Below are 26,315 nucleotides of genomic sequence, written 5' to 3' on the forward strand. Positions count from 1 at the left end.
GTGAAGGGACTTGTTGAAGTTTTAAATGAGTCGAGGGCATCGAGGGGCCCTCTCTGATGTGGCACCATGAAATGCAACACGCCAGGGTTCAGCAACCCCCAATCTGAGGCAAGTTGTTCTTTTAGAAGGTTGAAGTTCTCATTATGAGTTTCAAAATTCTCCCAACATTTGTTTTTTTGTTTGTTTTGTCAGTGTATTTTTTTTTTATTTAATTTCATTTATAAATGGAATATGTTTGACTTTCTAAAATCCTTCATCTTTTTGTGTTAAATAATTATGCCCTTAAAGGTAAATGGTAAAGATATCTCATGATTGAAAACAGAAAACATACAGAATAAACATACTTAACCTTTCTATGTTTATTGAGTTATAAAATACGCACAAAATTATTGAGGGATACAACTACGCAGGCATTTTATTTTCGTTTAAAAACTTAAATTAAAACTTTGAAACCCAGGAAAACTTTCTAACCAACTATAATATCAAAATGTTACGCAGTAGTAATTTTTTTTTATCTTACTTAAATTGTTCACACATAGGGTATTTTTATAAAATGTGAACATATAAAACTATTTGAAAGTAAAAAAAATACGATACAAATACTCAATAATGTCAACAATAGTTTGACTGGATCAGAGAAAATAAGTTAGCATATCCCACTCCAACTGGTTTGATTACATTTTTTAGATCCCAGTTAAATCTTAAAAAGAAATGCTGTGGATTCATTTTCAGCCACTTCCCTTTGCACAGGTAGATACCTTTTTTTCCCTTTATTGAACAATTCATCTTGGCAGTTCAGGTTTTCTTAGCTTAACTTGACAAAATTCTTTCCTATTTATTTCACAGAAATAATCAATACCAATATTTCCCCTGCGTACCATTGAAGTCCGCCAATGCACCATCAGTATTATCTCTGCTGCATTTAGATCAACTTATTGCAGTTATCAACTCCTGTGTGCGTGTTTTTACAAATACATTTATCACACACAGTGTCTTTATTTTCCTCTTAGTGATTAAAGAAATGCAAAAGTGAGCATAAAACCCTTATGTAAGGATGACTCACTAATTAACATCCCCATGTGGCAAAGTGTGTTTCCAAAACACTCCGGTTTAGCTCATCCTTATTGTGGCATTTACATGTTTTTAGACATTTATTTGACTGAATGATCATTCTTACAATTACAACAAAACCTGCACAATCCATCCCCTTTTCATGGTTGTGTCTCAAATCTGAATTTGGAGATATTTTCTCTAAAGACTTTTTAAGGTTATAATATAATAATTATATTTCCTAAATACAATAGGTCATCACTAAAGAAATGTCAAGGATGTTTTTCTTTAACAGATCACATGATTACCTTTTCCATATTCCATACAAGTGCAGATGTTATATCTAAACCATCAGCCAATGTCCCATGTTATCTGCATAGATATTTACCTTTTTATTCAGCACCTTTTCTTTGAGTATTTTAGACTTCATTGTTGGTCCACTGGTTCCTGACATTAAGGATACCAAACAAAAAGTCTCTTACCAAATATGTTATGCATACAGACCATTAAAGGTAAGCATCTTTCTCTAATCAGTTTGAAGTCAGTTCTAAGGAAACAGGTTTGTGAATGATGAATAATATAAAGAAGGTTGCTCACAGCTATTCTGATTAATCATCGCCTATAATCACCCAAGATTTTTTTAGTTGATCTTTGTGACATTTCCGAAAAAGGCAAAAAGGGTGTTTTTGGAAAAAAGCTTCCATGTACAAATATAAATGTGCCTTTTAAGACTACTTGAGAACAACTACCAGCATTTATAATGGTTCAAAAAAATATAATTTTAAATCAACCTTAACTGATAGCATTTATCAAACCTGCAAAACTGCAATGTGAGCAGTGCCTATTACTTAGTTCTAAGTCCTTTCAGTAGCTAGCATTTCTAAAGGGTTTTTTTCTGAAAACTTATATTTTAAGTTGCATTGATAGCAGGTACAGTAGACAGGGTCAGTATTTTGGAAAACAGTGTCCAGCTCTGTTTCAGCATAAAAAACTTGTTGAAAGAGGCAAAAGCTATGAGATAAAAAAAATGATCTGTCATCCTTAAGCAAAACAGTTACAAGCTACAAGAAAAGAGTAAGTCACTGACATTCCTAGCATTATCCTTGGATTTATAGGTGATTTAGGTTGAAAAAAACTTTTTGATCTGTAATCTTTTTGTTTTAGTTTGGAGATGGCTGGATGCAGTTGGGTCTGTGAGAGGAGAGAGGGAAAGAGAAGAGGCAAGCATGTAATCCCGGTCATTAGTGGGCTTAAAAAGGATTTGGTGGAGCTACAATAATGGAGACTCCAGTGGCCTCCACTGCGAGACCCAAAGAGACCCAACAGGGAGGAGCAGTGTCCGCAGAGGTACGAGTGTTTTAGTGGACTCAGATGAGAGAAAGTAATCTGGATTTTTGAGTGAAGCTGTCTCTGTGTGACTGCAAATGGACACCAAAAAATGTAGTCCTTTTGCTCTCAATCTCACACGGATCTCACACATGCATTCTTGCTCTGCTTCCCATGCTTCCCAGCCCCATAGAGGGGTGTAAACACAGTGTGGCTGGTGTTTCCATGGCGAAGGCTGACAGCAGCCCAAGAATGGGGACTATGCTCTGCATGCGGAGGGGCCGAGGACATGAATGCCAGGCAGCATATACAGTAACACATACCCATATGCATAGGCATGCCTCATTCTCCACATACGTTCTCCGTCCATCAATACGCAAAAAAGCTTGTAATGTTCTCTAATAGGCTTTTAGTCATTGTGCATTTTGTTAACATTTACATCATTACCAACTATTGACATTATACAAATTTTCCAATTTGTTAAAATATCCATAATAAAAGTCTATAACAAAAAAGAACGAGGCCTTGTTATTATGTATATATATATATATATAAAAAGCAACATTTATTCTTATTACAATAAAAAACAACAAAACTCTACAGTTTTGTTGTTTTTTATTGTAATAAGTAAATAATTGGTAATTATTTACTTATTGTAATAAGTAAATAAGTAAATAATTAATTTTATCACATGTGATAAAATAAATTCAGTTGATTTGCAAACCCTGTAAGACTAACTGTTAGCCTATAATGATCATTCTTAAGTGTTTCTGATGAGGTGGAAAGTCAAAAATACTTAGCATTGACACAGAGGTATGCTTCGTCAAAACACAGTTTAAAAGGCTGAAACTTCATTATATCTATTAGAAATGAAGATTTGAGCACTCCTAATACTTTCTTTGGACTGCTTGTCAGGCAAAATATAATGTATTCAACGCAAACACATTTAAGAAGGAATTACCCCAATTAAATAATTTATGTGACAGCAAATTTTGGTTTATCGTAGGAAAAGAATCAACAGACTGACGACAGACTGATGGCGAAGCTAAGTTGATACATAATTAAAATCTCTAAGGGTTTGCATTTAATAATCGAATTTTGATGCTGATTTAACTAAACTGTACACAGTTTTAGGTTTATGAAAAATGTATTTTGTTTCTGATAGAGTATGTATGGAAAGGTCAACCCTGTAGCAAATTATTCAACGCTGATTATAGATTCTTTAAAACTCAGTTTGGGATTTGTCAAAAGTGAACTCTTAATTCTCAAAAAAAAAAATTATCTTCTTCTAAACCCAACATTGTGCATTGTCTCGTCTTGTGACCGTTTACCAACACAGTACAATTCTGTGCACTATAAGTGAGGAGCACTCTTACTCATTCATAGTCTTTGTATCAAGCTATTTAATAAATCAATGTATAAACAAAACGTGTATTCAAAATGGAGGAGACGCTGGTCCATCACATAGCTTCATTCAAGAAATGACTTAAAAGAGCAGTAACTTAACAGTTAGGCTACTTTAACCTACTGGAAAAGCTTGACTAAAACTGTGCTTATGTTAATAATAAATACTTAAAGAACGGTATGATGCTTTGTTTGGTTTCAGTACTCTAAGGCTAATAATAATATAAGCTTTTTTGCATGTTTTTCCTATAAGTGGAGGTGATTTAAAATAAAATATGTGTGTTCTCTCTTCTGATTAGAGCAGTTATCTGAGGTGCAAAGAAGAGAAACCATCATATCTGTTTTATTAAAGCTAAACCAACAATGCTGTTGAAAGCCTGAACCTGAAATGACTTTAGATAAAGACTGAGCCTCAGAATTTGATTTAATATTTTTAAAAAAAACAGCCGTGAGCTGAATTTATAATAAACGTTACATATACATGAGTTTAAAGAGGCTGAAGATTATTTATAAGCACGGGAAAAGCCTCATGACCTCATGAGTGGAGGTCATTTTCCTGGTTACATACAGTGACTGAAACACGACTAAGTGTTTTTACTGAAAAATGCATCCATTCACGCCTGAAAGCTGAGGACAAATTATCAATCACTTCATCTGTTGCTGAGCTCGACCGTTGCCAAAGAGTTGACTCACTCTCTCTGTGGATTAAGCCACTTTTGTCTGTTTACAATTTCATCAGTTTCTATGTTTGTATGCATGGCACTGCTTAAAAATCTTGTGATATTTTTCTTTTTCATTTACTTTGCCAGCGTGAAAACAGGAGCCAAAGGGATTTAATACAGTGAGCAGTCATTCAAAAACAGGCCGAAATAGTGCTAGGTTTTGGACGGCGTTCACAGAGGCCATCTGCAAGCTGCTGCGCACCAAGAACGGAGGCAAAGCTGGTCTGCAGGCATGATGGCAGAGCAGTGTGGTGCTGGCCCCAGAATAAACAAGCCATTTAACTGGACAACCTCAATAAAAGCAACTATTGATGCTGCTCAGCTTTTTTGTCTCATTCTGCATCCCGGCTGTGCCAAATGTTGGCTCGTTTTCACATTGATTTCTGAAGTGGTAATTGTCCTTGCTGTTTTCTTTACGCTGTCGTTTAACTTTTACACGTCTTTATTGATATCCCGTTAGAGCCGATGGATGTTCCTGCCCACAGCTGTCACTCGGGTGCGCATGTAATCGACTCTAACTTTCCTCTCTGTCTGCGTCAGGATCAATGGCAGTCATCCGACTCTTGTCTAATCTGATGCAGCCAGCCCGCTCGTTGAGGGGTCGCATGCTGCGACCGTGTGTGAAAATTCCTGTCTGCTTTAAGCGAACACACATGACCAGGACTGACACGCCTTCAGAAAAAGAACACATGTGCAGACAGGATCTTGGGACTCCTACTCCAACCAGGGCTCATATTCCCCAACCTGTCTGCACAAGCAGGCGGAGAAATAACTTTTAAATCCACGGGACAACTGGTCAGCACATTCACACACAGACACACACCCCGTCTGGGTCTCATTTCCCTCCTCGACCCCTCAGACCTGCGTTACCCCATGTGGAGCAGGTGGGCGACAGCTTCTCAGCCTCTTTTTTGTTCTGCTTCCTTCTCTTTTCCACATACCTCCTTTTAATGACCGAAAATATGTTAAAAAGCTCTAGCACTTAAAGCTGCACCCTATTTCTGCAGCTGGAATTGACAGGCTTGGGAGAAAAACAAAGAAAAAATCCCATTGTGTCTTTTTCAGCAGCCTCCAATCAAGCCTGCCACTCAATTAACCATAAATGGTAAAAAAAAAAAATAAATACAGTAATCCAGTTTGCTTTCTTTGCTGCAGCCTTTCAATATTTTTCTGATTTGATTGCGAAAAGCAGCATTGAAATAAAATAAAAATAGAGACAAGATAAGAGAAAAGCAAATGTGGATTTTCTCCATGACTATGCATATGGTGTATGCGGAGCACCATAAACGTCTGCAATAGACCAGAAACGAATATATATAAACCAAGATGGAGAGACTCCAAAACAGATGGTAGAAAAACAAAGTTTTGATTAAGCTCATAACTATCTATTTCATCTATGTTATCAATTTGAATGCAACAATAGTCGTTTGGAAAGAATCAATAACTCTATCCTTTGATGTTGTTACTCATCTGTAAATTTCTGCCACGTAAAACTAGTAATCAACCCACTAGGCTTTTCGTGACCAAATACAGATTGAAAATTTTCTTTCAGGACATACTCTAGCTGCCACTTCTGACTTTCATTTGTTTTTCAATTGTTTTATAATGAAAAGCACTGTAACTTGTATATTCAGTACTTTGCAAATATGTCTAACCTATTAAAAAAATATATTACTTTAAATCCAGGCTTTCTGGTAATACCCCAGTAAAGTGTTCAATAGCACTTCCAAATTTCATAAAGTCTTTCCCAATATTCTGCTTAATACTCGGAATGAAGCACACTGTATTTTCTGATGTGATGATGTTTATCTTGCCATTCATTATTTTCTTTTTGTGGCATTATTACTGTTGCAGCCTTTATGAAATACTTTCATTATGTATCGGGATGAAGTGTATCATTTACATCTAGTTACTGCATCAGAAAAATTAGAGTTACCTTGGTTGCAAGTTCATAGTCGTTTTCATTTTGTTTCGTTATTTTTCTTATAATGGGTTGACCATCTTGAGTTAAAATTAGTGCTTCATCACAGTTTAGAAAGTCCATAGCCAGTCAAGCAAACTATAAAGTATTGTTTATTACAGCAAGCAGTTATGAAAGTGCTATGTAGACAAGTGGAAAATGAAGGGGGGAAAAAAACTAACAAAATTGAAACAATTTTCTCAGTAAGAATTCACAACATGAAAAATTAAAACAATTAAGATATAATGGAAGGCTTTTATATCTTAAAAGCCAAGCCAAAAAGCAGAGTAGTTAAAGAAATGATCAAGTGGGCTAATCAGAAAATAGCCCAAATTCTACTGATAGCTTGGCCACTTCAAATATTCTGCATGCTGAGGTGAGTGAAGCCTTATTATTACGGAGTCTGCATTTCTTAAAGGTAATAGCTAAAAGTTTAGGCAGACTAGTTATGCAGTCTGCAAGCCATTTACCAGGTTCCCTAATACAAATGTTAACTTTAAACAATTTCCTATCAATGCTGGCGTTGTGACCAGAAGAAAAATATTTATATATTTGAACCTATCAAATTTATAATATAATTATTTATATATTACATATTTTTCCTAATAAAATTTATATTTTTATTCTGCTCCACTTTTGACAAAATATTTGGATGTAATTTTTTTATCAATAACTATGAGGAAAAGTTGTAGCTATTACCCCTTTTGATTGATTGATTAATTGATTGATTGATTGATTGACTGATGTTATTGATCTCAAAGGGGAGAAATTTACTCATTACATTGGCTCAATAGTCAAAAGAAGAAGAAGGTGCCAAGAGAAGTAAAAGGTGCATTTGGGGGGGGCAGGGGGTATATACTGTATACACAGTGCGTCCACATTATATATATGCATATATATGATATAGGGTTATTCAACTGGGTATTAATATATATATAGCTATTGCACTGGGTATCAACTATAGAAAAAATTATATAACATATAGAATTGTGTAAAAATGTGAATTTACAATTATGTAAAAATATTAATTGTACATTGCTGTGACATATGTGCATGTTACAGCGTGTGTCGTGTAATCTATTGGTCATCTTTTATATACTCAAGAAAGTCTGAGGAAAAATTAATCAAGTCCACTAAAGGTTTCAAGAAAGTGTGACTCACTGGATGCAAAGGAAATAGAAGCTAACTGCTTGGATGCTGATAGAAATAATTACACCTCAGACTAATTTAACAACAGTTATGACCTACCTGGCAGCGATGTATAATGTCCTGTTCATAATCAAGATAAGCTGGATGTCCAGTTTGTGCCGCTGTGTGTTGTTTCTACCCGGTTTGTGGCCCACAAATGCTTGATACTGTTTAGTATCTGTAAAAAAAGTACACATTTTGATTAATTATATTCTTTTTTTTTTACAACAACATAAGTAATTGATCATCTTAATTTCAGGACTGGAACATTTAATTAAAAATGCAGTTTCTTGTGTGTAATATTTAAGATACCACCACATTTCTTTCTACTTAAAAACCTTACACATTGGGGTTGGAAACCTTCTGACTCTTAAAATGAGAGTAGACACCTTTATGTGTTAGAAAAAGCTGTCTGATCACTACAGAAGGAAGACTGTTGTAGGAGTTTGGTTAGGGATTCCAAGAGGTCTCAACAGGATTCAAAAGCAGTCACTGCAATCTTAACATGCCCATGTGTGGCTGCCTCAGGTGCTAAAACACCTGTTAACACAGCAGTGTTAGCAGATGTTTTGTTGTATGGTTTAAATAGCATACAGTCAGTGAGACCGACTTTGTTATTTGAGAAAGCACCTGATACCAACTGGGAATCATAGAGTTGCACCCAGACGTAGCCTTACCAGATCTGGGTGCTGCATCATAACCATCGTAAGACACAATGATTTCTACCTTATATCAGAGGATGCTTGAAAATACAAGAAAATAGATAAAAAAAATAAAATAAAAGCTTAACCAAATTGATTTTGCAACATTACAATGACCTACAGTAGCACATACCAGTGAATCCACAATGACTGGATGAGAATTAAGAAATACAAAATCCTGTGCCAGGTCAAAGCAAAGACCCTGAGCTCTTTAAAATGCTGTAGGTGGTTAAAAGCAAGCAGTGCTTGTTAGAAGCGTTTAAAACATTTTAAAGTTGAAAGGAAGGAGATGAACAAACTTCCCCAAAAACAATGACAGAGAATAGTAGATATTGACTTTTCTTCAGCTGGTTCAGTAGTTCATACCGTAGCCATGTGCTGTCGAATGGGTAAGGTATACTTCTGGTGCTTACCTAAAATGAAATCACCCTCTTTTCCACTGATAATAAAAATACATTTTTAGATTCTGCTGCTTTGCTCCATGTGCTCCCTCTATAGTTGGCAGTTTTGGACAAAACCCTTGATTTAAGGAAACAATCTGAGGAACACAGGTCCATGTGAGGCTGTCTGGCTTGTTTTCTACCTTTCTCTGCCAGGACACACAGCATTACGCCCACAGTGAGCAGAACAGGACATGATACAAGGAGAGACACTGGGACAAACAGAGGGAACAATGAGCATATCTTTACAGCTTTCCAGAGCGTACACTATCGGAGCAGCATAAGCACCCTGACAGCGGATTATCCAATGATGTGAGGTGGGCTCCGTCTCCTTTATTTTAGCTCATGTATAGGGCCCATCCTTTGCTGCCAATATGCACTCCAGACCTGCAGAAGGAGTTCATTTTTCTAGGGAGGGTAATTGCTGTAGAGGGCATGCTAGTTGAGAGGGTGTTGGAGAAGTAAAAAGATTGAACAAATGAGACACATACTGAGAAAAGAGAGTTCTGAAGTACAAGACAAAGAGGGAAAAGAGAGAAAGCAGAGGAACTACTTCTAATGAGAGGATGGATCGTGCACACAAGCAGAGATAATAACCCAGAGAAAAGAAAGAGAAGCAAGAAAAAAAAAAAAACACTTACAGTTGCCATGTGAGATGCTAATAGGCTCACTGTCCTCAGGGAAACCCGCCCCGGCTATTTGCAGTAGCGTGAAGTAGAGTACTAAGGCCTCTGACCTCATGGTCACTCCAACACCGCCGCGGCTGCTGCTGGTCCTCTGCTAAAGATGTGGTGTCGCCTGCACAGGAGAGAGAGGCACAAAGGCAGGGATGAGATTCTCAGAGGAAATGACAAAAAAATAAATAAAATTAAACTTTCTGAAACAGTTCGTTCACATGACTGCAGAATCAATATACCCCATGTCTGATTGCTGCACTCTGTGTCAGAGAGAGCTTCTCCTGCCACTTAAATTAGCTGTTTGTGCATCGTGGCCCAGCTCCTTTCAGTTAGTCCAAGATATATTTGTAAGCAATTTGAATGACTCAAGTAAGCCACCATACAAGCAAAACCAAATTAATTGGATTAGGGAGGTAATATGCGTCATAGATCGATATCAGGCAGAGCAGATCACTCCCTGCAGGAGCATGACGGGTCTTAGTGAAACAGGAGTGCTCTTGTTAAGATTAACCTGTTGCAGAGTGTCGGCCATGCGTGGAGATAGGGCAAGTACTTCATTTCATACTTTGCAGTCTAACAAGGTTAAAACAATGCTATAGACAGATTCTAACATATAAGGTACAGTAGATGATTAACCATCCACTGAAACAGAGTATGGATGAAAACACTCTGGGATTCTGGTCTACATCTTGAGTGATACACAAAATAGCAGTGTGTGTATATTTTTCATAATGTTTTCAAGAAAGTATCGAGTAAGAAAGGCCTTCAACACACTGAGAATAACTTTAAATTACAACAGGTGTAAAGCAGCCTTACAATCCTGTCAAAAAATATGTGCTACCTTAAAGATTTCACTGTTTTTGCAGCGCAAACTAAATCTGAGCAGTACAGAGACATCATTTTAGCTGAGCACAATCTCACATAAACAGGCATTGATGTTTGGAAGCCCTCGCCAATTAAACAACATGTGTTTATTTCGTCTGATTTGAAACAAACATGTACACTATAGACAATATTGTTTACAGTTCTTTTATTTTCTAAACCTAGTAATTCTGCATTAAATTTTGGGAAAAAGACCAGAAGTGAAACCTGATGTAAGAGTTTTTAAAACACCTTTTTAGTCCATTCCTCCTCGTCCTTCACCTGCATCAGTCTTTGTTTTTCTCCAATAATAATGGCAGGGGGAGAGAATCTTGTCCATGTTAAACTTGCCCTGCATTCTAGCCAAACATCATCCAGCATCTCTTAAAACATGGCCTGGATGCCTGTCTAACCTACTTGTTGCATCATGTCAGCATTTGACTAATCATTTATTCATCTTGTTTTCTAAGAGCAACAGTAACGTTAAAGCTGGAGAATTCTCCCCAAACTGAACGCTGCACTAATGCAATGTTTTCAGAGCTCATGGAGGCTGCTGGGATTACCTTGCTGCAGTCTGTGTGCACACAATTACAGCCATAAATCATCCGAGACAATTATTGCATCTGCAATCTAATCAGGAATAAAGCGTTTAATTTGCATGAAGCACCTTCAGCTTTTTTTTTTTTTTGTCCTTTTTTCTTTTCTCGAGCAGTGGGTATGAGACATGGCTTTGCAGATGGAGCACAGGATGCTTCAGGGATGAGGAATTGAATAAAATAGGCAATTTCATTTGCTCCAGTCTGATAAAAGTTGTTTATCCCATGCCGTATATTCATTTGCAATTGTATATCTATGGGGGAGAGCAAACAGGAGGGAGACAAAATCGGAAGAGGAGGAGGAGTTACTTTCTCTTTTTCCTCTGTCATGTCCCTCTCTGTCTCTCTTCCCCCATCTCTCTTTCTCTCTCCATGCTTCTGTGAATCTCATTCAGGAGAGGAATGAAAACACCATCCAGTGGGAGATTCATTTTAACACTGAGGAGAATACCAATACTAAAGCCTGGATACGACCTTGATCTCAAAAGCTTCTCCCTACCCTTCTGTCCTTTCTTACTAGTTGGCCTGTTCATCTTACCGTGGCATAGTAGGATTTTTTTTTTTTTTTTTTACACTTATGAAGGAAAATACAGAAAGAAACGCATCTTTCCTCAGTCCACGTTCATTAAAGAGTAACATTCATACAGGCTGCACATTCTTTGTCCAAATTGAAAACAAAAATTGGATTTCTTTCCCCGTACAGTAGAGCAAACCTCACTGGAAGGCTAAAATGCGAATCGGTTCTGAACCTTGACCCAGGACTCTTCCAGTAATTGACTGATTGATGAGCAGGAAGTAGCATAAGAAAGAGAGAGCAGCCCTTAGGGAGAGAAAGCTGTGAATGATGGATGGAGGCAGAAGCAACCAACAAAACAAGGTCCGGAGCATAGCGCAGTCGGGTGAATGAAGGGTGATTCTGAAAATCCTACTCATTACAGTATGTCAGAATCCGATTGTGGATTTTTTTGCGCAGATTCTTTGGTTTTTATCGTGTTGGTTTTCCTTTTTTCTGTACAAGTTTTCCAGACATCTCTCTGGTGATCAGCTGTGGCTGGAGGCGGAGAAGCTCCTCCATCCATATCAGTGGGTTTTAATTGGATGCTAAAACCCTTCTACCGCTGCCTCCCGTGATACACAAAATAAATTGAGCACAAAACATCTTAAGTGAAACCTCTAAACCTTCCAGCGGCCCTTTCATTACCGGTTGCAATACAGGAGTAAGAGGGACGGGGTGAGACACAGTCTGTCTTTACCGAATTACACTCTTTGCGTGGAGGAGCAAATTGCTTCCTTGTGTGTTAAGTGTGACTGAGTGTGTAGAGGTCTGATCTCAAATGCTATGTTTGTGTGGCAGTGTTGAGGCACACATGGAGGCTGAGAACATCAGGGTTTGGGAATCAAGGATCAAAGGCACGCCCACACTTCTGCAATATATTACCCACTTCCAAAATCACATACAGCGGAGGTGGAAGAACGTACATTTTTACTTTGGGTAGACCTTTCACTGAATAAAACCAACAAGACCTGAAGGACTTTTTTTCTTCTACCGTTTGACCAACAACTTACTGTATTAACAACTATTGCCAGAAATGACCAATTCACTCATTTCTAATAATTTGGTGAACTTCATACATGCTACAGGAAGGTAAACTCTAAAAGGTAATCAACACGTTCCATAAAAATCCCAGGCAACTCTTATATGTAGCTATCTGGTAAGCAACGCAGCACAAAGGTCTAGGAAAATACCTGGTTCACTCTAGGGAAAGTGTGTCACTTTTTTGTAAAGTGTCTTAAGATTAGATTGACCATATAAATAAACTTTAAATAAAATCTACAAAAATAGCAGGCAAATTTTGGAACATATCTGGCAAGTTATGCAAAGTTCCCTAAGTGAACCTGCTAAGTTTATGAAAAGAAACCCAGTAGGTTTCACAAAGTATACAGGAAAGACATTATAAAAAATGTATGTATATACATTTTAAGATCTATAAAGTGCTTGTTAAGCTCAGGAGAAGTAATCACTGAGTTAAACAAAAGATCTTAGAGAGCACACTGTACATTCTGGAAAAAAATATTACTAAAAAAGGACAAGATCTGCAGTTCTACAATCTAGTTCTGGGAAAGTATAGGCTGTATGATGCAGTGCTACTATAACTTTATTAAAAAAAACTATACACTCCTTTTTATTTTCAGAGAAACACAAAAATAATTATCAGAGTAGGTAATCAAAAAATGGGGGACTTCCATTAGAGGGTTTTTAGAGGGCACAGGGAAGCAATAAAAACAAAATGCCCCCAATATCTTCTATCTGAACCACACCTTCTTTAGGACTGCATGCATACACTTACGACACACTCAACAATCTAGTAACACACACAGCTCCAAGCAGAAAAGTATGCACAGGATTTTTAACAATAAACAACAGTGGATGTCAAAGCATCCAATCATGAGTGGGGAGATGCCTGTGGGGCCACAGAGCCTAGCTGCATTAGCTTTAACAATAAACACATTAGCCAACTTAATGATGTTATGGCCTGTCTTGTATCAACACGTTAGCTATGGGTGCTCGCTTGTTATAACATACATTTATTTTCATGAAAAGGTCTATTACATTGGGCTCCATGTGAGGAAGAGGAAGGAAATGTCGGAAAACATTGGTTTACTGTGACAGCTTTGGTGAGAGTTCATGCAAACACTCCACAACATAGACACATAAAGAGATGGTTAAGCTTTAGACGGTCTCAGCTGTTCATGGTCCCCAGTGTCAGAGTGCAATGGCATGAGATTATGTCCGAGTATAACCTGTCGCTGATGAGTTTAGTCTTCTGAACGTGTGTGGCACCAAGGAGGAAAACAAATACACAGATATAGTTTAAGTATAATAAAACTTGTTCATTATCATCTGGTAGAGTTCTCTGGTCAGTTCTGAATAGTGGCAAATTTTACAGATTTAAAGAAGGAGGTATTTTGAGATGAATTCCTCCACAAATTGCGTGTAAAGTTTCCTCAGCTTCTTTTCATCCTAATAATCAAACATTATCATGAGGCTGCCATTAATGTAACCATGAGTGACCTAGGGGAAAAAAATCTCTGACTCCAGTCAAACCATTTACTGCCTATATTTACCTACTGTTTGAGCAAAACATGTAATCATGTGGAAACTGGTGTCAGATGTGAGAACCAGATCAGAGGCTGGTTGCAAACATAATGGAGCAGTTCTTTTGTGCTAGCGTTTAACAGCTAACAGACATTCGTTTAGAGCTGATTGTGCATTTTAGATAAGAAAAGGCAACAATGCAAAGTTGAATGAGTCTCCTAGAGCGTGCTAAGATGGAGACTGAAAACCTACCAAAAGAAACAGGAAATAGTCTTCTTGAGTAATTTCAGAGATAATCTTATCCTGTGGATATCAGTAATAAAAGGAGGAAGAAAAATGTATTGAGTGGGAGGTATAGTTGAGGAGTGCTTTGCCTTCTCAGAGCTATCTGAAAGATGAAGGATATCTGTGCAGTCATTTCAGCTAGCTCAGACTTTTGTGTTTTCTCAGGGCAGAAAAAGTGCAAATGCAACACCCATTAAAACACCAGACAACACTTTTAGAACAAGCTATCCTAAGGAGTTCTCTACCACTGTCAGTTTTTACACCTGTTGACAGGTGAGTGTGAGGAAATTGCATTTCAGTTGATGTGCAAAAGCAGAAGATTGAACCGTGCAGCAGTGAACCTAAAAAAAACAGGAGAAGAAAAAAAGCGAGACGGAAACAATCCTGATTCAACTGTAAGGAAGTTAAAAATGGGCCACATCCTAAGCATGGTTCCCAAATGGGGAGAATCACTTGCAGGCATTTGCACTTGTCATTTCTGGCCTGATAAATTCAAAGAAAAAATGTAGCTTAACCCAGGAGGGTGTGATAAGGAGAGGAAATGTAGAAAGTGCTAAGGGAAGGAACCTGCCTGTCATCCTGACAAACAAAAAAAGCAAATATAACATTCAATACACATGCACATGCATGCATCAACTCCCCTTTTCTCCTCTGTTTTTAAACCCTTCCTTGTCCCCTCCGAATGAATATCTGCATGGAGGCAATCCATCATGGTTTGATTATTTAAAGACAAGGAAGTTGCTTTGAATGAGGCACCCTGCAGCTGTTAGTCAGTTCCTGAAACAAAAGCTTAAATGTTAGATATGAAGGATTGATTCTGGGAGCGGGCCAAAGACCACTCAAAAACAAACGAAGAGAGATAACCGGGCAGAAAATAACAGAACTATAGATACAAACTGCAACAACCTATGAAAGACAATGAGGATTAGCATTCACCCTAAATCTATACAGCATCAGCTTTATTATCTAAAGTCCATTAGACCTAGATGTAACTCTGAGAGTCCTTATCGTTTAAAATTATTATCTACCACATAAGAGGGTATAGTTCTTAGGACTGTACAGGAGGTCTATTAGCAGACAACCAAAGGAAATAAAAGATAAAAGAAACAAAAAGACAAATGTAGTGCAAGGAAAGGAAAGGAAAGGAAAGGAAAGGAAAGGAAAGGAAAGGAAAGGAAAGGAAAGGAAAGGAAAGGAAAGGAAAGGAAAGGAAAGGAAAGGAAAGGAAAGGAAAGGAAAGGAAAGGAAAGGAAGGGAAAGGAAAGGAAAGGAAAGGAAAGGAAAGGAAAGGAAAGGAAAGGAAAGGAAAGGAAAGGAAAGGAAAGGAAAGGAAAGGAAAGGAAAGGAAAGGAAAGGAAAGGATTCAAAGAAGCAAAGAGAAGATCGGGGTAATGGATGTTCATTGTTAAAAATTGAGAATGATCCTAAATAACATCAGTCTAACCTCGCCTGAAGCAGAAACCCATGTGAAATAAATGATGAGAGGAGATAACTACCACTCAGCATTGTTTTTTAAAGTAGGTCAGCAAAACACGCTCCCAAATCTACTCTGGAAAAGCTCTTAAGTATAGCTAAAGGAAAACAGAAGCTGTTACATCTAGTCAAATCAATCTAACACATCCCTAAAAATATTTGCAGCATTACAGGGACAGTATTTTAGCACATTTAGAGCTACTTTAACTAAAATAAAATAAACTATATAACATTCTTATAATACCTGCAACATATTCCTCATTAGATTATCTTCTATATTTGTTCATAAGTGGTTCATGTAGTGGTTTTTGTGCTGTTGAATCCACCACTTTTTCTGACTAAAGTAAATCAGAGTGTGAACACATTAATTATCATTTTTGAAGGGGTTGCTATTTCGTACTTGCCTCTTCCATCCACCAATCTTTAGCCAACTGTCATGATCTGGTGATCTGGATTTTCTGTTGTGTTCAAGTTTTTACTTTGGGTTTTCAGTTACACTTTGATTTATGTCATTCTGTGTTTTTTGGTCTTTAGTTTAATTTCCCTTTAGCATCATTTAAGTTCTTTTCTTGTTGTATTTAAGCTCTGTTGCATTCCCTTGTTACTCTCTGCACACCCACCATCCCTCTCTCCTTCCTTTTAGCTTCTTCTGCTCACACCTGCACCACTTGATTACTCCATTCATTGCTCCGTCTGCCATATATATACTCCTCCTCTGCAGTTAATTTTTGCTTGATTCTCTTCATCCCCTCCTGAAGTTTTGTGTTACCCTCTCTTCTGGTTCCTGTGTTTCTTGGTTTGTTATTTCTGGATTTATTCTTCTGTTGCCCCAAACCCTAATCATTAAATCTGAAAGAAACCATCTCTGCCTCTGTCTCTTCATTTGGGTCCTTACAAACCTCCACTCATCCTGACACCCACCACCACTGTTTAGAAGAAGGGAGTGTTCATTTACTCTATAAAAAAAAAAGATTCTATAGTTTTACACGTTTTCTTTCCAGTGGGGGTTATTTCAGATCTACATATTGCATATAATATTTATTAAACAAAAGATTGGTGGGAGCGCCTTTTTTTTAACCCATATGTGCCCTCTGCCGCTTAGCAGGTCTCATAGACTTGACTGAAATGATTTTTTTTCCCCCTCTATTATTTGACAGAGATTTAAAACTTTAGATCAACAGCTTGGGTCAGTCTCACACTACAGGTTTAACAAATTCAGACTCAGATCCTCAACTCTGAGTTTATCTAGCTTGAGGTTGGAAATTGTTTTGAGTTTCATAAAAGCTGCTGTTAATTGGTTTAGAGTTTAGTTTCAGAGCTGAGTACATGCGAAACAAGTATGAAAAGTAATTAAGCCCCGATTCGATAGGTCACCATGACGACAGGTAGAAAAAAAGCTACAGATTTAAATGACAAAATGAAAATGTGTTTAAAAGACAGAGAAATGGCACTACATCTGCAAAGGAGAGGAAGGTAAAGGAGAAGATTGCTACTACAGTTAATGCATAAGTTTATTTGAAGTGTCTATGGCAGGCCGTTTTTATATTTATTAGAAGCTCTCTCCTGTCATGTGTTCCATTTCTAGTTCTCTAAAATAGGATTCTTCCTGGTCAAAATTACATTTCAATTTGGAACTGTAATAACAGATTTTCTAAATTACATTTTTGTGGCAGAAATGTAATTTCAGAAAGTAAAATAAACAAAATTGTACTAATAAGAATTCAAAAGGCCGTTTTGACATTTATCAGCTTGACTGAATATGAATTTATATCTGAAATACATTACCGTATCGTCAAAATAATACAAATGATGACTGGTAACAATAGAAATATGGAGATCTATAATTAATTTCTAGTCATCCCCTTAAGAAGGCAGGAGACAGAGGACTCTCTGAGTTTATTAAATAAAATCTGCTCCTGACCAAGTTAGCTCTGGGGAGAATGTTACTATAGTAACAGAAACAGAATAATACAAAATGGAAAACTCAGAGTTTCCCTTATTTCAGGTCAGTAAACCTGCTTTGTGAGACAAACCCCTAAACTGAAAAGGTCAGGCTGTTACCTGCTTGTTGGGGGAAAGCTTTTATGAATCAAATCAAGCCTGTCTCTGTACGGCGGGACTTAATCTCAAAACAAACACAAAGCTTAAAATGCTAACAAACACAGGGCTGCTGTTTAAAGGCCAGACAAAGAACTAGGTCACATTTTTAAATATCAGAACCTTTCTCAGACCCTTCAGTCACTGCTTGTGACGACACCAGCGGGGCGCCTTGATCGATTTGGATGCAGCTGATACTGAGACTGTTTAGGCAAAGCGGAGAAAATTGCAGCTGATAAAGACAGATTTGGTAGCACACGGCCTTCTCCCTCTCCCTTTTGATCCAATTATCTCTTTGGTCAACTCTGCCTTTTGATGGTCATTCTGTTGTACAGTTCCAGGTTTATAACTTTTCTCTTCGTGTGCAGAATAATAAGAGGGCATACCTCATAGATACCATGAAGGGGGAAATTGAAAGTTCTGCACAGTGTTATTAAGCCCAAAAACTTTTAAAAGGGCAGAAATTGGCCATGAAACATAATTTAAAGCTATGTTCCTCCTGAGAAGAGGGAAAATATCAGTTAAGACTGTCAGGATGTCACTGAGATAAATGCCACATTAAGTTCTCAGAGACAGATCCTAGCATCACGGACGCAGAGCCCCGCTGAGCAGCAATCACAGTGTTCAAACCGTCACTCAGTATAATGCACATTTTAGTCGGAAACTCACTTTACGAAGGCCAACCACGGGGTGCCTTCAGGCAGAGCTTCACAATTTGACGCCATGCTTAGTCATGATACAGACCTAAGAGCTCTAGCCTGCCAGGTTGGTGAGTCAGGTGACGCTTTATTTCAAGATGCCTGGAGTTCAAAAAAGGACTCTGTTTGGAAATATTTCTACTGGTACGGAGGAGCACGAGAGCATGCTCATCTGTTGGTTTAAAAACATCAACTTTTCCGCAAGCAAAAAAACAAAACAAAAATATTTTGTCTGTTCTGAGTTCCTCACAAGCTCAGCACTGTCACAAATCCTTCGCACTGACTAGACTAACAGTCGGAACTGAGAAACAATTATGGACAGCGGCAAGCAAATGCATTTTAACGCCACTGTACTGTATATTTCACATCCATAATGCAGTAGATATAATATATAACAAACTTTAAGAGCCTAATACGAGCACATGCTTTGATCTATACCAGTCTAGGTTATATGCTTGGGGTTATTGTCCAACTGGAAGTATTGTGTAGCCTGTAATAGGTTTTCTTAAACTATTGTCTTATATTTTCCCCCACCTATCAAGTTGCTTCTGAAGACAGGATCTTCATCCTACTCTAGTATAAAGTAGAAACTGTGGGAAAGTTCAAGAGATGCCGATATTGTAAGAGTCAGTAAAAGAGGGAAAAGAAAACATACTTGCAGATTTTACTTCATCCATTCTCTGATTTCAAACAGAAATTAGTTAGGGTATTAAAGCAGGAAGAATGAGATAGGCCAGTCTGTTTTTTTCCCACAACTAGAAATGGGATAAGAAAATCAATAAAACAATAGATGTAATTCTCACATTAGAGCAGTATGGTTACAATTCCCTCCTCCTGTTCATTTTGATAATGAGAAAAGCCTCAACATCAATATTAAATAACTGTTTATCCATTCCTTTTTCTTAATTTAAGGGTATAAATGTCTCAAGGCGACCAGGTAGAAAAACAGATTTCATTTTCTTGCCTTGGGTATTTGATTCAAATGTAGAATAAGTGAAAAAAGTTTAAAATTATTAAAAATGTTTCTATCTACGAACATCTTTGGGCTTTGTTGTCATGACACCCGTTAACATATATCCAGATTGTAATGTGAAACACTAAATATACAGTATGGTCTCTGGCAATACAAGTATCCCTATACCTTTATCACAAATTTGTCACTACAATGACAAAAATCCATGTAGGGGACATTGTAATTCTGGAAGAGATGCTCAGACGACAAAATCTAGAATTTAACCAAATATGAACTTTTTTAGTCAACAGGGAAGACGTCAAAGCACCATGTAAACACTATGCCTCTGGTGAAGCATGTGCAAAGCATCATAATGCATTGCACAATAGGAAAACGGAAATCTGATGAGAAACCTGGTCAGAGTTGAAAGCAAAGTAGATGGAGCCAAATGCAGAGAAGTGCAGAAAAAAACTGAGACTGCAACACAAAGTCGACTCTAAACACAGAACCAGAGCAACAGAGGAATTGTTTCGAAGTCTGTCCTAAAGGTCTGGTTTCCTGCTGTAACTGAAATTAAATTAATGACTGTTTTTCAGTCATTTTAATCAAATTCTTTGGAGCAGTGACAAAACATGGACACCAGATCTTGACATCTATATTCATTTATTTATTACTTCTTTAAATCAAGGTACAGCCCACTAAAAGTCTACATCTAGTATTTAAAAAACAAAATGGATAAAAAACTTCAGTCTCTACGTGTGTGAATCTTGTAGAGGCTAACCCCAAAAATATGTCACGCTATAATTGCAGCAAAAGGTTGCTCTCCAGTATCGACCTAGCAGGACTACACACACATATCCATCATTTTCCTTCTACCTCACTATTATACACCTTTTTGTGTTAGTCTTGAAACCTCTGAGGTTGGTGGGTTTAAACGTGGCAAAATGGGAAAACACTTTCTAGAGATATAACACTTTTTTCTGCATTTATTTTCAACATTTCAACTCTGACTTGCAGCTGTTTTTGTTGAGTTATTCTCATTTCAGAGCCTAACCTGGAAAAGCAGATACAAGATATAAACAGGTGGCCTGCAGGGACTTAACAAGAGGTGTGATGGCTTTGTATTGTTGAATCCATCTGGTGCAGTTTTCACATCCTGCAGTCTCCCACTTCCCTGTAATGGGTGTGCCTCAGAGTCATAGAGGGTGTGATGCAGTCGGTCTGTGCCTCACTGAGCATCAAATGCACTAATCCACACCAGGTTGAATAATTTTATATTTTTTAATAATAAATTTGAACTTTTTAAATCATTTTTTCAGTTGTTGTCTTAAAAATGTTTCATACTGAAGATAAGTTTAGTTTTGTCCTTGGGGCCTATATTATCAATATGTACATATATTAGTTTGTAAATAATGGAGCTGGATATCACATCAGGTGCATCTGTTTCAATCATGGAGTCTGCAAATGTAGCTTGATTTAATTTACTCTTTTACCTTCACAGAAAATCATTTCTGTGGCTCTGTTAATGGTATCTTTCTTGTTGAGCTCCTGGCTCATTTGAGGCAGGTTCCATTATGCTAAGTGACTGAGCCTGTGTCCTCGCTGATAACTGGCTAACTGGCCTTCTGTTCTTGAGCAACAGGCCTATCAGATCTGACTTAGCATGATGTTAATCTCTATTTCGGCGGTCCAGGGTCTGAAGTGAAAGAAGCACAGTTACATATAAACATCTTAGTCTTCCTCTATGTATCTTATTTACTTGCAGACACTTTGTTTCCTAGATAACAATTTACCTTCTCTGGCTCAGCCTTGCTCCATATAAGTACAGAATAAATCTTCAATACCAAATAAAGACTTGTCACACAGGCCCCGCTTCTGTCCATTTTCATCCTCAACAGGAAGCATATACTTATTACGGAGAACGAAAAAAACTGAAAACAATTACAGCCTGTGTCAGCCTGTGATACTGCAACACTGATAACAGAGTATCTTGTTCTCTGTTGGTGCATCATATCCAAGAGTGGTAGGATGAAAAAAGGACATTAAATCCTGCTCCTGCATGAGGCAGAAGACAATTCCTGACAGGACCACAGAGTAGGAGCTGAACTGCTATTGTACAGAATGAATGTGGTTAACTTTACAGGCCATACTGTAGGAGTGACGCAGGCTGTTCCAACGAATGAATGAGGTGCTGAAACAGGACAATCGCTGAGGCGTCCAATTAGTATGCACAGCAAAGCTGTATACAATGCAAGGCAACAGGCTGCAAATTACGCCCTGTCTGTCTGCAACGGCTGTTTTTATGTTATTATGTCAGAAGAGGAGATAACACAATACAGTAATGCAGTGAATTAAGCTGAAATATGAGAGACTCTTCAAGGCTGTTTCTCCTTTTTTTTCTGCTCAGGTTGAAATCAAGTCCTCCACATATGAACTTCAATACGAAATATAAACCTAAATAGCGTTATTACTATTGTACTTATACCGGCAAGGGACATTGAGAAAAAAAAATTACCCTGAATTTGTTTCGCAAAATCATAATTTGTACAACATCTTGCGAGATCCTGACTTACTTTTGTAAGATCCAGCAAAACTTTTTGACATGTTAAATCGGAAACAGATGGTTTTCTTTCAATAGCTATGGTAATACCACATAAAACAGTACCCCTAATTCTCATGTTTCCATGTTCACAAGGAGACGTTGGTTTTGTGTTGATAGGTCCAAGCCAGCATCACGGCTGTAATTCATTGTGTTCATAAATAACACTTTGAAGGACAGCTTGACCATAATTTTCCAAGGGGAAGGTAGCTGCCCAGTGTGATTTAATAGGTTTATCATTTAGTCCAAGCATGAATACAAACCTAAACATCTCTCCATGATGTGTGTCCTTCACATGTCTCAGAATAGACCCATTTCAACATATGATTTTGTCCAATCTTGCAAAATAATGACATAATCTCCCAAAAGAACTTACAAAAGGAACAAGATCTGTCAGCTATGTTCTTTTATTTTTCTGTTCTTGTTGGAGTAAACTAAGACTAAAACATTTCATGCTCCACTACTGCGGCCACCCTTTCTTAGCATGTTAAGAAAATGCATGTTGCATGAAAAAAGTGGAAGATGTTGAAGGGGGAAGTCATATTTCATAGGTAAGCTAGTTGCATCCATTCCTTTGTACTCCTCTTCTGAATATAGCACATCTATCGGGATTAAGGGTGTGGAATTCATACTCATGCTGCCTCAAGTATTTTACCTTTGCAGGGACATAATCGCCTCACTTTGTTTGACCTGGTATTTTAATAGTGTGCTGAAGTTTTTAGGTTGGTAACAGCAAAATGGTTAAATTAGGTCAGGCCTTCAATTTCACTTCCTGTTTCAAGCAACCACCATCCAGTGGTGAGTAAATCCTAATCACTACTAACAGCATAGTGTAGTGTGCTAAAATGTGTGTTATTTCTGTAGCTGTGGCACACATATGTAGGATATCATGTGAGGGATGATCAGTCTTATTTAATAGCATATCTAAGAAATAAATAGGAATATTTCGTCATTGTTCAAATAGTGTATGTAGTGTTGCAGTTTGAAATGCATAATGTTTATTAATAAGGTAATTTTCATGTCATTTAACTCATTGTGTCAATGTATTTTTTTCACAACCACAAATAAATGATTTCTTCCTTTGTTTTAGGCACAGGAAAATTATAGTATTCCTATTTCAGCCAGCTGTTCAGCAGTGCTGTTTTAAAACCAAGGAATATTATAACCTTTGCCTGCCTTAAAAACAGCTCTATATCTGATTACCACTGATGGAGGTAAAGAAATAAAAAAGAAAATTGTACCATGTCCAACCTTACCTTCAAAGATAAGCAAGCAGCTTGTTAAAAGAGATGTGGGCCTTGGGGAAACCAGTGTGTGTCTGTCACTAAACCTTATTAGAGCCAAGCTGATCAGCTCAATTACTGTCTCACTACACTTGCAGCTCCATGTATGTTCAGACATGCTGCCTGTAAGACATGCTTCATGACAACAAGAGCAGCAATGTAGCTCCAAGCAAGCCTCCAGTCTGTGACAGGCAGCATTCAGAAACAAAAAGATACTGATAAGAGATTAAACTTAGCAAGAAGCCTTGAAAGAAGGAAAATATGCAAGACGATCATCAAGTAGTGCAAACACCAGTTACGGCAAATTTATTAATTAAAGACACTGTTGAGGCTTGTTATCCATATAATCAGCCAAGAGCCTGCTAACAAAATCCATTTAGGTTTGTAAAGACACATAGAGCTGGATTATTGGTTAACCTCAGTTAGCTTAGGATGTGCTCTATGAGAAACACTTTGAGGTCTCAAAACAAGTACTTTACCACTTCTACAAAAGCAACTGGATATGATTTCAACAATAGGTTAAAAGTTATTTACCGCTGAATCCTGGAATCATGTCATGACTGCATAATTGCTGCTGTAAAAAACAGACTTTCTGTTCTTTACACTGAAACCTGCGATGAAACCAGAAGATGAAGGTAATTTATGGAGCTGGACAAAACCATACACAAAACCATATTTGTATGTACGAGTGGTCCAATGAGATGTGCAGAGGAGAAGAAACATAAATTCATATTGTTTTCTATTCTGTTTCATTGCAATCCTTCTATAAACCCAGAACATACACAATGCAAATGCCTTTTTTTTCGCCACATCACTTGATACAAAAGGGAAAATCTAAATGATACCGATTTTACAGAGATCAGAAATACTCCACTGGGTAGTTTAAAAACAACAATAGAGTGAACCCCGTGTTGTTCTACAGCTGTTTGAATAAAGACTCTTCTTATTGTTAAGCATATGCACTGTAATCATGGTGTAATTACAGTGTACGGTTGCAATGAACACTGGTATATCTTTGCAGACTTAAAAATCATGTCTTAACTGGTGGAAAACAATATGAAATTACATCCAAATCACAGCCTTTCAGTTGACTTTTGCCTTCAAATTCATTCCACAAGGCACGTGGCAGACATTTGTCGGCAAGCCGGCCTTTCCAGAGGAACATAAGGGTGTCACAGCATCTGTCTCTGCTCTTTGTCACAGATTTCAACAAAGCGCAGATGACGGTTCTCCAATAAGCAATTTTCCATGCTGTGTTACAGCGTCTTTGTGATCACTAACTTCTTATATCGACTGTGTCAAGCAATTTTCTAATGGAAATGTTGCATTAAATCTGTTACCAGGGCTATACATCATGCTGCTGCAGAATTAGCTTTAGAATGGTGGGATGAGCCTGACCCCAACTGACTGTGAGAACTGCTTTTTAGACTTTTAAGAGCTGCACATGCATATAAAAAACTAAATAAAAAGAGCTACTGTGACTATTTCATCATATTATAGCAGATGTAGTCAAATAATAACCCTTTATTTTCAATTGTTAGCAAAAATATTGGTTGAATTTAATACATCTTACTATAAATCCCATCTAAATAAGCATTAATATACGACATGGATTCTCATTTTAAGTTTGCATCTATTAAAGAATAAACATATTTTTTTTATTATTATATTATGCAGAAAAATGAAACTTTAGCATCTGAATTTCCACATTGTGGATGCTGTGTAAAGTAAGACTGACTGTGAAGCTTTACAGTTATACCAGAGATAGATACCTGAAAGAAAGAAATCCTGATTTTGAACCCCAATTAGTGCTTGTCTGTATGGAGTTTGCATGGTCTCCCCTGTGCATGTTTGGGATCTTCCCATGCGCATAGATATTAGCCTATAGATAACCTTTAGATGTGAGTGCTTAAATGCATGAATTGTCTCTACAGTATGTTGCTTTTCAATGGACGATCAACCTGTCCAATGTGCATACCCCTTTCAAACATCGACCTATGATATGCACCAACCTCCCTGGTAAATCAGGCTGACCTGTGGGGTACACAAACCTTGAACTTAACTAAACTCTGAACTGAAATCTTGAAATCTACCGATGGTTCTGAATCAGAAGAACAGAATGGTTACTTTTTTATGGACCTGCATTTGTAGCCCTGACAAGCACACGTTTTCGGTGTGAGTTCTGTCGCTAAATGAGGAGGAATACAAATAAATCATTTCAAGCATTTCTGGGATATTTAACAACCAAGATTTCTTCATCAAACCTTTTGCTGTTTACTCAAGCTGCTAAATAGAAAGAGAGAGCAAGACTTTGAGCAGTTAACAACAATACTGAAGATTTCACGATTTACACATTCACAGGTTTCAGTCTCTATCTGCCACACTGTATTTGGAAAGGCTGTTTAATTTTCACTGATATGTCTGAAGGAAAACGAACAAAACAATTTAGAGAACATGTACACTATCTAGCAACAATTACAGAAATCATTTACTCCAATTTTATGGGCAGCAGAGGAGGTATCAAACTCCATTTAAAACAACCAGATTGCCTTTTTGTTATATTGGTTGTCTATGGTCTTTTTATAGATAATTAATGCTTACTCAAAGCAGAAAGGCTACTGAAACTATTTTGAATGCTTAGTAAGAATGTTTTGTACAGATTCTTATCAGGAGATGAACGAAATGTGTGAAACTAATCTGAAACTTGAACATATTTAGACATTTCTTTTCAAACTATAACTCACTGTCCCTTCTCTTTAGGGTTGAACATTGTAGCCAACAATTTATTTTCAGTCTTCCCACATGCCATTATAAAGAGAGATTATATGAAATTCTCCCACACATTTGAGGTTAAAGACTTCAAACAATTCCTCCACCTTTCATCTATGACCTTCTAACCTCTTCCA

General features: G+C 37.4%; 1 protein-coding gene across 4 annotated transcripts in view; it reads right to left on the reverse strand.

The window, feature by feature from the left end:
* sema6a (sema domain, transmembrane domain (TM), and cytoplasmic domain, (semaphorin) 6A) overlaps positions 1 to 26,315 on the reverse strand; it is a 150,286-nt gene that overhangs the window by 79,950 nt on the left and 44,021 nt on the right. For all 4 annotated transcript variants that reach the window (XM_038308115.1, XM_038308112.1, XM_038308114.1 and 1 more), the window contains exons 2-3: positions 9,433 to 9,589; positions 7,711 to 7,828 (exon numbers count right to left, since the gene is read on the reverse strand). In XM_038308115.1, coding sequence (XP_038164043.1) covers positions 7,711 to 7,828; positions 9,433 to 9,532 — 218 coding nt within the window. In that variant the 5' untranslated portion in view covers positions 9,533 to 9,589. The remainder of the gene's footprint in view (positions 1 to 7,710; positions 7,829 to 9,432; positions 9,590 to 26,315) is intronic.

The sequence above is a fragment of the Cyprinodon tularosa genome, unplaced genomic scaffold (genome assembly GCF_016077235.1).
Source record: "Cyprinodon tularosa strain WSP-4 unplaced genomic scaffold, ASM1607723v1 ctg63, whole genome shotgun sequence".
Classification (NCBI taxonomy): Eukaryota; Metazoa; Chordata; class Actinopteri; order Cyprinodontiformes; family Cyprinodontidae; genus Cyprinodon; species Cyprinodon tularosa.